The 14436-nt window shown below is 39.6% G+C and overlaps 1 protein-coding gene across 1 annotated transcript in view; it reads right to left on the bottom strand.

Moving 5' to 3' along the window:
- XPA (XPA, DNA damage recognition and repair factor) overlaps positions 1-14132 on the bottom strand; it is a 38463-nt gene extending 24331 nt beyond the window's left edge. Inside the window, exons 1-2 of the mRNA XM_007197039.3 lie at positions 13842-14132; positions 9712-9822 (exon numbers count right to left, since the gene is read on the bottom strand). Coding sequence (XP_007197101.2) covers positions 9712-9822; positions 13842-14013 — 283 coding nt within the window. The 5' untranslated portion in view covers positions 14014-14132. The remainder of the gene's footprint in view (positions 1-9711; positions 9823-13841) is intronic.
- Positions 14133-14436: the final 304 nt, after the last annotated feature.

Genomic DNA, 14436 nt, shown 5'->3' on the forward strand with positions numbered 1-14436 from the left:
AAAGAAAACAATAGCAAAGATCAATAAAACTAAAAGCTGGTTCTTTGAGAAGATAAACAAAATTGATAAGCCATTAGCCAGACTCATCAAGAAAAAGAGAGAGAGGATTAAAATCAATAAAATTAGAAATGACAAAGGAGAAGTTACAACACACACCGCAGAAATACAAAGCATCCTAAGAGACTACTACAGGCAACTCTATGCCAATAAAATGGACAACCTGGAAGAAATGGACAAATTCTTAGAAAGGCATAACCTTCCAAGACTGAACCAGGAAGAAACAGAAAATATGAACAGACCAATCACAAGTAATGAAATTGAAACTGTGATTAAAAATCTTCCAACAAACAAAAGTCCAGGACCAGATGGCTTCACAGGTGAATTCTATAAAACATTTAGAGAAGAGCTAACACCCATGCTTCTCAAACTCTTCCAAAAAATTGCAGAGGAAGGAACACTCCCAAACTCATTCTACAAGGCCACCATCACCCTGATACCAAAAAGAGACAAGGATGTCACAAAGAAAGAAAACTACAGGCCAATATCACTGATGAACATAGACGCAAAAATCCTCAACAAAATACTAGCAAACAGAATCCAACACCACATTAAAAGGATCATACACCATGATCAAGTGGGGTTTATTCCAGGAATGCAAGGATTCTTCAATATATGCAAATCAATCAATGTGATACACCATACTAACAAATTGAAGGAGAAAAACCACATGATCATCTCAATAGATGCAGAGAAAGCTTTTGACAAAATTCAACACCCATTTATGATTAAAAAACCCTGCAGAAAGTAGGCATAGAGGGAACTTTCCTCAACATAATAAAGGCCATATATGACAAACTCACAGCTAACATCATCCTCAATGGTGAAAAACTGAAACCATTTCCACTAAGATCAGGAACAAGACAAGGTTGCCCACTCTCACCACTATTATTCAACATAGTTTTGGAAGTTTTAGCCACAGCAACCAGAGAAGAAAAAGAAATAAAAGGAATCCAAATCAGAAAAGAAGAAGTAAAGCTCTCACTGTTTGCAGATGACATGATACTATACATAGAGAATCCTAAAGATGCTACCAGAAAACTACTAGAGCTAATCAATGAATTTGGTAAAGTAGCAGGATACAAAATTAATGCACAGAAATCTCTAGCATACTTATACACTAATGATGAAAAATCTGAAAGTGAAATTAAGAAAACACTCCCATTTACCACTGCAACAAAAAGAATAAAATATCTAGGAATAAACCTACTTAAGGAGACAAAAGACCTGTATGCAGAAAATTATAAGACACTGATGAAAGAAAGTAAAGATGATACAAATAGATGGAGAGATATACCATGTTCTTGGACTGGAAGAATCAACATTGTGAAAATGACTCTACTACCCAAAGCAATCTACAGATTCAATGCAATCCCTATCAAATTACCAATGGCATTTTTCACAGAACTAGAACAAAAAATTTCACAATTTGTATGGAAACACAAAACACCCCGAATAGCCAAAGCAATCTTGAGAACGAAAAATGGAGCTGGAGGAATCCGGCTCCCGGACTTCAGACTATACTACAAAGCTACAGTAATCAAGACAGTATGGTACTGGCACAAAAACAGAAATATAAATCAATGGAACAGGATAGAAAGCCCAGAGATAAACCCATGCACATATGGTCACCTTATCTTTGATAAAGGAGGCAAGAATATACAGTGGAGAAAAGACAGCCTCTTCAATAAGTGGTGCTGGGAAAACTGCACAGCTACATGTAAAAGTATGAAATTAGAACACTCCCTAACACCATACACAAAAATAAACTCAAAATGCATTAAAGACCTAAATGTAAGGCCAGACACTATCAAACTCTTAGAGGAAAACATAGGTAGAACACTCTATGACATAAATCACAGCAAGATCCTTTTTGACCTACCTCCTAGAGAAATGGAAATAAAAACAAAAATAAACAAATGGGACCTAATGTAACTTAAAACCTTTTGCACAGCAAAGGAAACCATAAACAAGACGAAAAGACAACCCTCAGAATGGGAGAAAATATTTGCAAATGAAGCAACTGACAAAGGATTAATCTCCAAAATTTACAAGCAGCTCATGCAGCTCAATAACAAAAAAACAAACAACCCAATCCAAAAATGGGCAAAAGACCTAAATAGACATTTCTCCAAAGAACATATACAGATTGCCACAAACACATGAAAGAATGCTCAACATCATTAATCATTAGAGAAATGCAAATCAAAACTACAATGAGATATCATCTCACACCGGTCAGAATGGCCATCAACAAAAATCTAGAAACAATAAATGCTGGAGAGGGTGTGGAGAAAAGGGAACCCTCTTGCACTGTTGGTGGGAATGTAAGTTGATACAGCCACTATGGAGAACAGTATGGAGGTTCTTTGAAAAACTAAAAATAGAACTACCATACGACCCAGCAATCCCACTAATGGGCATATACCCTGAGAAAACCATAATTCAAAAAGAGTCATGTACCACAACGTTCACTGCAGCTCTATTTACAATAGCCAGGACATGGAAGCAACCTAAGTGTCCATCATCGGATGAATGGATAAAGAAGATGTGGCACATATATACAATGAAATATTACTCAGCAATAAAAAAAAATGAAACTGAGTTATTTGTAGTGAGGTGGATGGACCTAGAGTCTGTCATACAGAGTGAATTAAGTCAGAAAGAGGAAAACAAATACCATATGCTAACACATATATATGGAATCTAAGGAGGAAAAAAAAAAAAGGTCATGAAGAACCTAGGGGTAAGACAGGAATAAAGACACAGACCTACTAGAGAATGGACTTGAGGATATGGGGAGGGGGAAAGGTAAGCTGTGACAAAGTGAGAGAGTGGCATGGACATATATACACTACCAAACGTAAAATAGATAGCTAGTGGAAAGCAGCAGCATAGCACAGGGAGATCAGCTCGGTGGTTTGTGACCACCTAGAGGGGTGGGATAGGGAGGGAGGGAGGGAGGGAGACGCAAGAGGAAAGAGATATGGGAACATATGTATATGTATAACTGATTCACTTTGTTATAAAGCAGAAACTAACACACCATTGTAAAGCAATTATACTCCAATAAAGATGTTAAAAAAAAAAAAAGAAAACACGATGATCTAAAACCTACGGGATGCAGCAAAAGCAGTTCTAAGAGGGAAGTTTATACCTATACAAGCCTACCTCAAGAAACAAGAAATATCTCAGATAAAAAATCTAACCTTACACCTAAAGGAACTAGAGAAAGAAGTACAAACAAAACCCAAAGTTAGTAGAAGGAAAGAAATCATAAAGATCAGAGCAGGAATAAATGAAATAGAAACAAAGAAAACAATAGCAAAGATCAATAAAATTAAAAGCCAGTTCTTTGAGAAGATAAACAAAATTGATAAAGCATTAGCCAGACTCATCAAGAAAAAGAGAGAGGACTCAAATCAATAAAATTAGAAATGAAAAACGAGACGATACAACACACACCGCAGAAATACAAAGCATCCTAAGAGACTACTACAAGCAACTCTATGCCAATAAAATGGACAACCTGGAAGAAATGGACAAATTCTTAGAAAGGTACAACCTTCCAAGACTGAACCAGCAAGAAATAGAAAATATGAACAGACCAATCACAAGTAATGAAATTGAAACTGTGATTAAAAATCTTCCAACAAACAAAAGTCCAGGACCAGATGGCTTCACAGGTGAATTCTATCAAACATTTAGAGAAGAGCTAACACCCATCCTTCTCAAACTCTTCCAAAAAATTGCAGAGGAAGGAACACTCCCAAACTCATTCTATGAGACCACCATCACCCTGATACCAAAACCAGACAAAGATACTACAAAAAAAGAAAAATACAGACCAATATCACTGACGAATATAGATGCAAAAATCCTCAACAAAACACTAGCAAACAGAATCCAACAACACATTAAAAGGACCATACACCATGATCAAGTGGGATTTATCCCAGGGATGCAAGGATTCTTCAATATATGCAAATCAATCAATGTGATACACCGTATTAACAAATTGAAGAAGAAAAACCATATGATCATCTCAATAGATGCAGAAAAAGCTTTTGACAAAATTCAACACCCATTTATGATAAAAACTCTCCAGAAAGTGGGCATAGAGGGAACCTACCTCAACATAATAAAGGTTATATATGACAAACCCACAGCAAACATCATTCTCAATGGTGAAAAACTGAAAGCATTTCCTCTAAGATCAGGAACGAGACAAGGATGTCCATTCTCACCACTATTATTCAACATAGTTCTGGAAGTCCTAGCCACGGCAAGCAGAGAAGAAAAAGAAATAAAAGGAATACAAATTGGAAAAGAAGAAGTAAAACTGTCACTGTTTGCAGATGACATGATACTATACACAGAGAATCCTAAAAATGCCACCAGAAAACTGCTGGAGCTCATCAATGAATTTGGTAAGGTTGCAGGATACAAAATTAATGCACAGAAATTTCTTGCATTCCCATACACTAATGATGAAAAATCTGAAACAGAAATTATGGAAACACTCCCATTTACCATTGCAACAAAAAGAATAAAATACCTAGGAATAAACCTACCTAGGGAGACAAAAGACCTGTATGCAGAAAACTATAAGACACTGATGAAAGAAATTAAAGACAATACAAAAAGATGGAGAGATATACCATGTTCTTGGATTGGAAGAGTCAACATTGTGAAAATGACTATACTACCCAAAGCAATCTACAGATTCAATGCAATCCCTATCAAATTACCAATGGCATTTTTTACAGAACTAGAACAAATCATCTTAAAATTTGTATGGAGACACAAAAAACCCCGAATAGCCAAAGCAGTCTTAAAGGAAAAAAACGGAGCTGGAGGAATCAGACTCTCTGACTTCAGACTATACTACAAAGCTACAGTAATCAAGACAATATGGTACTGGCACAAAAACAGAAACATAGATCAATGGAACAAGATAGAAAGCCCAGAGATAAACCCACGCACCTATGGTCAACTAATCTATGACAAAGGAGGCAAAGATATACAATGGAGAAAAGACAGTCTCTTCAATAAGTGGTGCTGGGAAAACTGGACAGCTACATGTAAAAGAATAAAATTAGAATACTCCCTAACACCATACACAAAAATAAACTCAAAATGGATTCAAGACCTAAATGTGAGACCGGACACTATAAAACTCTTAGAGGAAAATATAGGAAGAACACTCTTTGACATAAATCACAGCAAGATCTTTTTTGATCCACCTCCTAGAATAATGGAAATAAAAACAAAAATAAACTAATGGGACCTAATGAAACTTCAAAGCTTTTGCACAGCAAAGGAAACCATAAACAAGACGAAAAGACAACCCTCAGAATGGGAGAAAATATTTGCAAATGAAGCAACCGACAAAGGATTAATCTCCAAAATTTACAAGCAGCTTATGCAGCTCAATAACAAAAAAACAAACAACCCAATCCAAAAATGGGCAAAAGACCTAAATAGACATTTCTCCAAAGAAGACATACAGATGGCCAAGACGCACATGAAAAGCTGCTCAACATCACTAATTATTAGAGAAATGCAAATCAAAACTACAGTGAGGTATCACCTCACCCAGTTAGAATGAGCATCATCAGAAAATCTACAAACAACAAATGCTGGAGAGGGTGTGGAGAAAAGGGAACCCTCTTGCACTGTTGGTGGGAATGTAAATTGATACAGCCACTATGGAGAACAGTATGGAGGTTCCTTAAAAAACTAAAAATAGAATTACCATATGATCCAGCAATCCCACGACTGGACATATACCCAGAGAAAACCATAATTCAAAAAGACACATGTGGGCTTCCCTGGTGGCGCAGTGGTTGAGAATCTGCCTGCCAATGCAGGGGACACAGGTTCGAGCCCTGGTCTGGGAAGATCCCACATGCCGCAGAGCAACTAGGCCCGTGAGCCACAACTACGGAGCCTGCGCATCTGGAGCCTGTGCTCCGCAACGAGAGGCCGCGATAGTGAGAGGCCCGCGCACCGCGATGAAGAGTGGCCCCCGCCTGCCACAACTAGAGAAAGCCCTCACACAGAAACGAAGACCCAACACAACCAAAAATAAATAAATAAATAAAGGAGTTCCTTTAAAAAAAGAAAAAAGACACATGCACCCCAATGTTCATTGAAGCAGTATTTACAATAGCTAGGTCATGGAAGCAACCTAAATGCCCATCAACAGACGAATGGATAAAGAAGTTGTGGTACATATATACAATGGAATATTACTCAGCCATAAAAAGGAACGAACTTGAGTCATTTGTTGAGACGTGGCTGGATCTAGAGACTGTCATATAGAGTGAAGTAAGTCAGAAAGAGAAAAACGAATATCGTATATTAACGCATGTATGTGGAACCTAGAAAAATGGTACAGATGAACCGGTTTGCAGGGCAGAAGTTGAGACACAGATGTAGAGAACAAATGTATGGACACCAAGGTGGGAAAACCGCGGTGGGGTGGGGATGGTGGTGTGATGAATTGGGCGATTGGGATTGACATGAATACAATGATGTGTATAAAATTGATGACTAATAAGAACCTGCAGTATAAAAAAACAAACAAACAAAAGAAACAACTACTACTAAACTTTCTTTGGGTTATTTGTATGGAAATATGTTAATATAAATGTTTCAGACATTAACATGAAATTTCTAAAAATCTTATACGTTCTGGTATAATGTTATAAGTCATAAATCTAGTTATTACTTTAAAATGTATATCTCAGAAATAACTAAAAAAAAAGAAAATAAAGACCTCTTAAGCCGTACCAATTGTAACTTAAAACATTAAAAAAAAAGTCCTAGGAAGCAGAAAAGCACAGAGAAGCAACCAGCCTCTTCTCCATAGGCATCTAGCTTTTTACCAAAGGAGAGGTTCCACTGCTCCCTCAGTCAAGAGCTGCAGAAGCTCCACCCCAACCCCCCTTTCTGAGATCTCCCTTTGCAGTGTCCTAATCCACGGGGCCCCTCTCCAGTATGTATGGAGACATCCAAACTTTTATAAACCTAGTGAAGCCCATTTCCTTTCCTTTTCAAGCCCTTTCATCATTGTGACTGTCTAAGTACAGAAATTAGTGTCTGACTCTAAAAAAAAAAAAAGTGATAGAAAATATTAATTACTCTCCCTGTTTTCTTCTACCCATAGAGGTCAACCACATAAAGTCTTAAAAGTAGGCTCCTTGTGCAAAGGCACCCGCCCAAGGGGGCAAACAGGTGTCAAAATGCAGCCCATGACCACTTTTTAAGCCGTGAGCCCTGACCCAGGCTAAGTCAGCCCAGAGAAAGAGGGTCTTTTTCTAATTTCTCTCCCAAAGATGACACTGTGGAAGAGGTAATCAAGGATGTGACCACCGGTTAACCTGTGAGCTGGACCTGGGCAATCAGAGGCTCCTCACTCTCTCTTCTTCTGTCCTTGGGATGTACATTCTGCCCCACGTTCCCACAGTGGGAGCTGTTTCAAGGACACAGCCTTGAGAGAGTACGGTGTTGTTGAGACCATGCGGACTGAATATGCACTGAACCCAGTGAAAGCTTCTATATATACTTTAAGATTTGGCAAGTGGGTGCGGAGATCTACTCAACTCACAGCCACCCAAGATAAGCCTCGTAAGAAAGTTCCCTTGCTTATTAAAACTGCCACCTACCAATCTGGAGTGCTCTGACTCTTTCTTTAGCCTCTCCCTGCCTTCCATGTATGGGGCCAGCTTGAGAATAAGAGATACCTTTTCTAACCTGCACAAATTCGCTACCAAAGTGCTATCTGCAAGCAGCAGCCCTACTGTCAATAACATTATATGACACACGCCACACACATACCTCAGTCAAGCAGAAAGGCACTACAGTAGGTTCTCAATTAATGTTTGTTGCATGACCTGTTAAATGAACAGGGCTTTATAAGCCCGTGGTGGATTCAGGAATCTACAGAATAACAGTTACAGTGAATCTTCATATCCATAAAATCGTAAGGACTTTACAGGTCATTGAATTCAAGGCATTCCCTCCTGATACAGGGTTTTTCTACAATATCATACTCAAGTGTCTCTCAATCTCTGAACCCCTCCAATGCTTTGCTATTTAGAGGCAGCACTCCACATGGTTTGGCTCACATGATATATGTGCCAACACCCTATTTAGTGCAAAGTACAAGTTCATTATACTGGGTTGGAATCTCCCTCACTGTAACTGTTACCCACTGTTTCAATTCTCCCCTCCAGGGCAAATCACAGTAAGTATAGTCTGTCTTCCACAGAGGAATACTTCTTGCATTTGCAGGCAGCTGAAGTGTTCCTAAGTTAAACGTATCCAGTTTTGACAACTGTTCCTCACATGCCAATTTCAATATTTCCATTTTGACCACGCTGTTTTGGACATATACACTTGTCAACAGCCCTCATAAAATATGGCACCCAATATATACAGTGGAATATTACTCAGTCATAAAAAGAAACGAAATTGAGTTATTTGTAGTGAGGTGGATGGACCTAGAGTCTGTAATACAGAGTGAAGTAAGTCAGGAGAAAAACAAATACCGTATGCTAACACATATATATGGAATCTAAAAAAAAAAAAAAAAAAAGGTTCTGAAGAACCTAGGGGCAGGACAGGAATAAAGACGCAGACGTAGAGAATGGACTTGAGGACATGGGGAGGGGGATGGGTAAGCTGTGACAAAGTGAGAGAGTGGCATGGACATATGTACACTACCAAATGTAAAATCGATAGCTAGTGGGAAGCAGCCGCATAGCACAGGGAGATCAGCTCGGTGGTTTGTGACCACCTAGAGGGGTGGGATGGGGGGGTGGGAGGGAGACGCAAGAGGGAAGAGATATGGGGATATATGCATATGTATAGCTGATTCACTTTGTTATAAAGCAGAAACTAACACACCATTGTAAAGCAATTATTCTCCAATAAAGATGTTTAAAAAAAAAAAAAGGCACCCAAACTGAAAATAAGTATTTTAATCCTTCAGGTGTCAGCTTCTGAAAACAATAGTTTAGACACACACAGAAGAGAACAGGATTATTACCTACCTTGATGAATGCACAACACTTCTAATGCGCAACCAAAACTGGAATAGCTTTTTTAAGCTGTTACATTCCACTGCTGGCTTCAAACTTATGATCAAGTAAAACTATCTTTTTCAAAGAGTGTGAAAGTACCCTCATCCAGAGGATGGATGGATATAGATATATGTGATTTACCAAAACTTTAACCTTAGATAATAGTTATTTTATTATTCTTTTTATGCCAGACCTATCTTGTACTTTACAGACCACTTTTTTTTCTCTAAACATAAAGTAAAGACCAAAATTTTATCTCTTGCATTCAAGTCCCTCATTTCAGCCTATCAAGATACTTTTAAGTATTTATTCTATCAGCCTACCTATTACAAAACAGAGAGCATCAACCCTAAGTACACAAACCACATGTTAAATGAATCACTGCCAAATTTGTTTTATTTTTAATCTACTAGCAAAACTGCCAAATTTTATCACTCTTATAAAGCCAATGTGCTCAGTGACTAGACTAAATGTGGCATTTTCTAGCATCACTTTGCAAAGAATTATGCATGTTACTCAAAATGACCAACCTAGGTATCTATTTTCTGAAAACACACTTTACCTGGTTGATGAACAACTTTTCCAATTGTATGTTCTTCTTCCTCCTCCTCTTCCAGAATGAAGCCTCCTCCTGTGTCAATTATCTTCGGGGCTGCTTTTACATTAGCCATGCCTACAAAAAGTAAGAGTGGTCAACAAATGAACTAGGTAAGCCCTTATGTTCCCTTGGGCATAAACAGGAACTTTTAAAAATTTAATATATATCAAATAAGACAAGGATGTCCACTATTACCACTTCTATTCAACATTATAATGAAGGTCCCAGCCACTGTACTACGGCAAGAAAACAAGACAGGCATAAAGGTTGGAAAGAAGTAAAACATTATTCACAGATGATGTGATTATGTATACAGAATATCCAAAAGAATCTACAATTAGAATTAAGAAATACCTAGGAATAGATGTGTAAAACCTCTATACTGAAAACACCACTAAGAGAAATCTAAGTCAATTCTCCCCAGATTTACCTAAAGATTCAATGTGATTTCATTCAAAACCCCAGCAGTGGCGGGGAGTGGGAACGCGCGCGCGCGCGCGCGCGCGTGTGTGTGTGTGTGTGTGTGTGTGTGTGTGTGTTGGGAAGGGGGAGGAGTAATGGGAGCTGACAAGCTGATCTAACGTTTATATGTAAATACAAAGAACACACAATAGCCAAGATAACCCTGAACAAAACTGGAGGATTTACACTACCAGATTTAAAGATTTACTACAAAGCTTCAGTAATTATGACAGTATAGTACTAAAACAAAGGGACCAATGTATTGATAATAGAAGAGTCCTGAAATAGACCTATACATATTTGGTCACTTAACTTACAGCAAAGGCTTCAAGGCAATTCAGTGAGAAAAAGATAATATTTTCAATAAATGGTGCTAGGATTTATGACAAAGGTACTACAAAACAGTGAGGAAAAGATGGTCGTTTCAATAAATGAACTTTGACTCTACCTCATACAATATACACAAAACAATTTTTAAATGGATCATAGTCTTGAATGTAAAGGGTAAAAGGTAAAACAATAAAGCTTCTAGAAGAGAACATTGGAGAATAACTCCATGAACTTGAGGTAGCCAAAAACTTCTTAAACATGACACAAACGTATTAACCATAAGAGAAAAACTGCTAATTGAACTTGATTAAAACTAAGAACCTCTATTCATCAAAAGACACCATTATGAGAGTAAAAAGACAAGATACAAATTGGGAGAAGCTATTTGCAATATGTATATCTGACAAAAGACTCATCCAGAATACATAATGAAATCCTATAAACCAGTAAAAGACAAATAGCCCAACTTAAAAAAAGGGAAAAGACCTGAAGAGAAACTTCACAAATGAAGGTATGCAAATAGCTAGTAACCACATGAAAAAGGTCTCATCATCGTAAGTAATTAGGAAAATACAAATTAAAACCATAATGAAATAACACCATTCCCACCAGAACACTCAAAATGAAAAAGACTGACAATACCAGATGATGAGGATGTGGAGCACCTGGGACTATCATACATTGCTGGTAAGATTTTAAATTGATATAATCATTGTTCGGCAATGCCTACTAAAGTTAAAATATACATCTCCCCTATAACCCAGAATTCCATCTCTAGGCATATACACGATAGAAATGAGTGCATATGTCTACCATAAGACATATCAAAAATGCTCACAAATGTTTTCCTCATAATAGCCCCAGACTGGAAACAACCCAAATTTCCATCAAAAGGAAAATGGAAAAACTACGGTATAACAACATAAAAGAGTACTATAGAACATATAAATGAACAAACTACCAACACATGCAACAACACGGATGAATCTCTCAGGTATTATGTTGAGCAAAAGAAGCCAGTTACTGTATGATTCCATTTATATGATGTTCAAAAACAGACAGTACTAATCAAACGGTCAGAATGATAGTTACTTCTAAGGGTGAATGGTTGACTAAGAAGTGCCATTAGGGAAACTTCTAAGGTTCTGGAAGTGTCTGTACAGTATATTGATTGCTGTGGTATTGACATGAGTATTCACATAGGTAAAATTCAGATGAGTGCATTTTACATTAATGTATGAATGTTATAACTAATTTTTTAAGACAAATTTAGTAGGTATCATCTTGCTTAAGTCTAAACTCCCCTTCTCTGGCCTCAATTTATTAAATAAAGGAATTACAGTATAAGCCTGTTTCTACTGTTAACAGCAATTCTCATATTCTAGTATATTGTCTGTTCATCTCTCTACATCCCTTCATTAGACTGAGTGCTTTTATCTCCGTAATTCTGAAAAACAGTTAAGCATTCCATGAATATTTACTGACTGGATAGAAATCAATGAATGTATCAGAATATGATTTTGATTTCATGAATAGTGTAGTGAATGATTAGAATGATCATTCATGAGTGCAGTAAGAATTAAGAAGGGAAGCTGGAGTAATCAAGACCATAATCTGAGCAGGATCCTGAACAATGGTAAATCATGACAAAAACAAAGCCCAATTTCTCTCTACTGCTATGCCTTGTTTTTTCCCCAGGCCCTTAGCACTACTCTTAGCAACACATTCTAAGCAAGTTCTTCTCAGTCTTTTTCATGGCATGTCATAGCACACACAGAAAATGAAAACTGTACAGTACATTGAAATAAAAGTACTACAAAGATTAAAAATCTCAGCACCTACCTAACTCTTGAAGCACAGCAGCTTGTATACAATGCTGCAACACAGTTCAGTTCTTTGGCAAATACCTAAGAAATCTAACAAAATATTCATGCTACCTTGCTTTCCATTATCAGACGTTTAGTTTAATACCACTTTATGCTCTATTTTGCACCCGTGTTCCACAGCCTTTTAGTACAGATCTAGAAACCTTTATGGAATCATGAATATGAATTAATCAGTGCAGATGGACAACTTTTTGTCTTGACCCTAGAATGCTTCAAGTTGGGAAAAGAATAAAAGAAAACCACTATAAAGCAGAAAGGATGAGACCACAACCATTAAAAGTGGTTGAAATTTGCAGATTCAGTGTCAGTATGAATATCAAGACACGCAGCTCGCTCTTTTCACTCTTCCTTACTTCTGGCTGATGAAAAAGGGTAGTGGATGACACAGCTCTGACCGTGCTCAACTGGTCACACAGTATGGATACAGGTTTAGGAACAGTTGTGCTTCACGTTATAGAGGTAGTCCTGAAGAACCACATGTCAACCAAACTGTATTTCCCTGAGGAAAATTATTAGTTGACCCCACTGGAGAATTGACCCCAATTATTAGTTGACCCCGCTGGAGAATTACATGATAGACACATACATGATAGGCAAAGAGACAAATAAGCCGCCACGGGCTAAGAAAAGGGAAAGATGAAATCCAAACAAGAGTAACAGCCTTTCTTCCTATGAGAGAGAGAGACATGCCTAGTATAGCAGAGGCAGCTGGTGAGCAAGGAAAGGCCCCGAACCCAGGGTCAGATGACCCGAGTTCTAGTCCTGATTAGCCTTTGCACTTACTGGGATGGACCTGAGCAAACCCCCCTTTCCTTTTCTGATCCTCAGTAAAACAGGGATACCAAACCCTGTCCTAATTATTTTCTCACAGGTTAGCTGTGAGAATCAAATCAGCCAATTTGAAAAACGTGAAGCACAACAGGTGCCACTCTGTTAGCCCCACGAAGGCAGCAGCGGGAGCAAGCACTGTGCGGGTTACGGAATATGCACTCAATCACCCTGTGGTAAATGGATGACTGAGGGAAGCTGGTGCAGGACCACTAGTTAAATGTGTTACAAGGTCTAAAAGCTTTACACCAAAACCACCCCTGGGACCGGTGAAAGCTGCAGGAAGAGAGCAGAAAGGGAGAGCTGAGGCAGTGGCTGGCATTTCCCGACGAAGAGGGCGGCTGCATTCCCAAGCTAAGGACCGCCCAGGAGCAGGGAGGAAAGGCCACGGCTGGGAGTCAGGAGTCGCCCTGTGGTCTCGGACAGCCCGCTCTGACAAGGCCCGCTGAGCGGATCCCACCCCCACCCCCCGCACCTGGGACTGCGGGAGGGTCTGCGCGGAAACGCGAAGGGAGTGCACGCCACACCCAAGACGCTGCCCCAGGTCCGCAAGGAAAGAGAAGGGGCAGGCGCCGCCCGGGCCCAAACCTCCGGTAGCCGCAGCCGCCGTCGCCGGGTAAGGCCGGGCCGCCAGCCGGGCCTGGCGCAGCATCAGCGCCCGCTGCCGCTTCCGCTCAATGCTCGCCCGCACCGAGGCAGACAGCTCCGCCGGCTGTTCGGAAACCGCCGGCTCAGACGAAGCTCCCCCGGCGGCCGCCATCTCCGTGCTCCCCCAAGGACTGTGGCTCTAGCCCCGCGCACGCTCATTGGCGCCCCGAAGCGTGCCCAAGGCCCCGCCGGCACCGCCTCCGCGCCTGCTCCGCCTCCGCGCCTGCTCCACGGCTCAGCCTCCGACAAAGAGAGCGCCTGCGCAATTTGAGAAGTATGTGAGAAAGGGCGGGGCGGCGGGCGGAGTCTGCGCACGCGTCGGCCCGGGGACTACTGGCTGGCTTTAACCCAGGGGGAGGGCCGTGGCAGAGATCGGTGATTAAGACCTGGTCATCTTTGAAATAATAGTTTCGCTTGGTGGTTCAGAATATGGACTTTGGAGTCAGACTTGGGTTAAATCCTATCTCTGACACTTGCCATCTGCGTGACTTCAGCAAGTTATTTAACCTGAGTTCATTTTCTTCAGTAGTAAAAT

Source organism: Balaenoptera acutorostrata, chromosome 6 (assembly GCF_949987535.1).
Source record: "Balaenoptera acutorostrata chromosome 6, mBalAcu1.1, whole genome shotgun sequence".
NCBI classification, from domain to species: Eukaryota; Metazoa; Chordata; class Mammalia; order Artiodactyla; family Balaenopteridae; genus Balaenoptera; species Balaenoptera acutorostrata.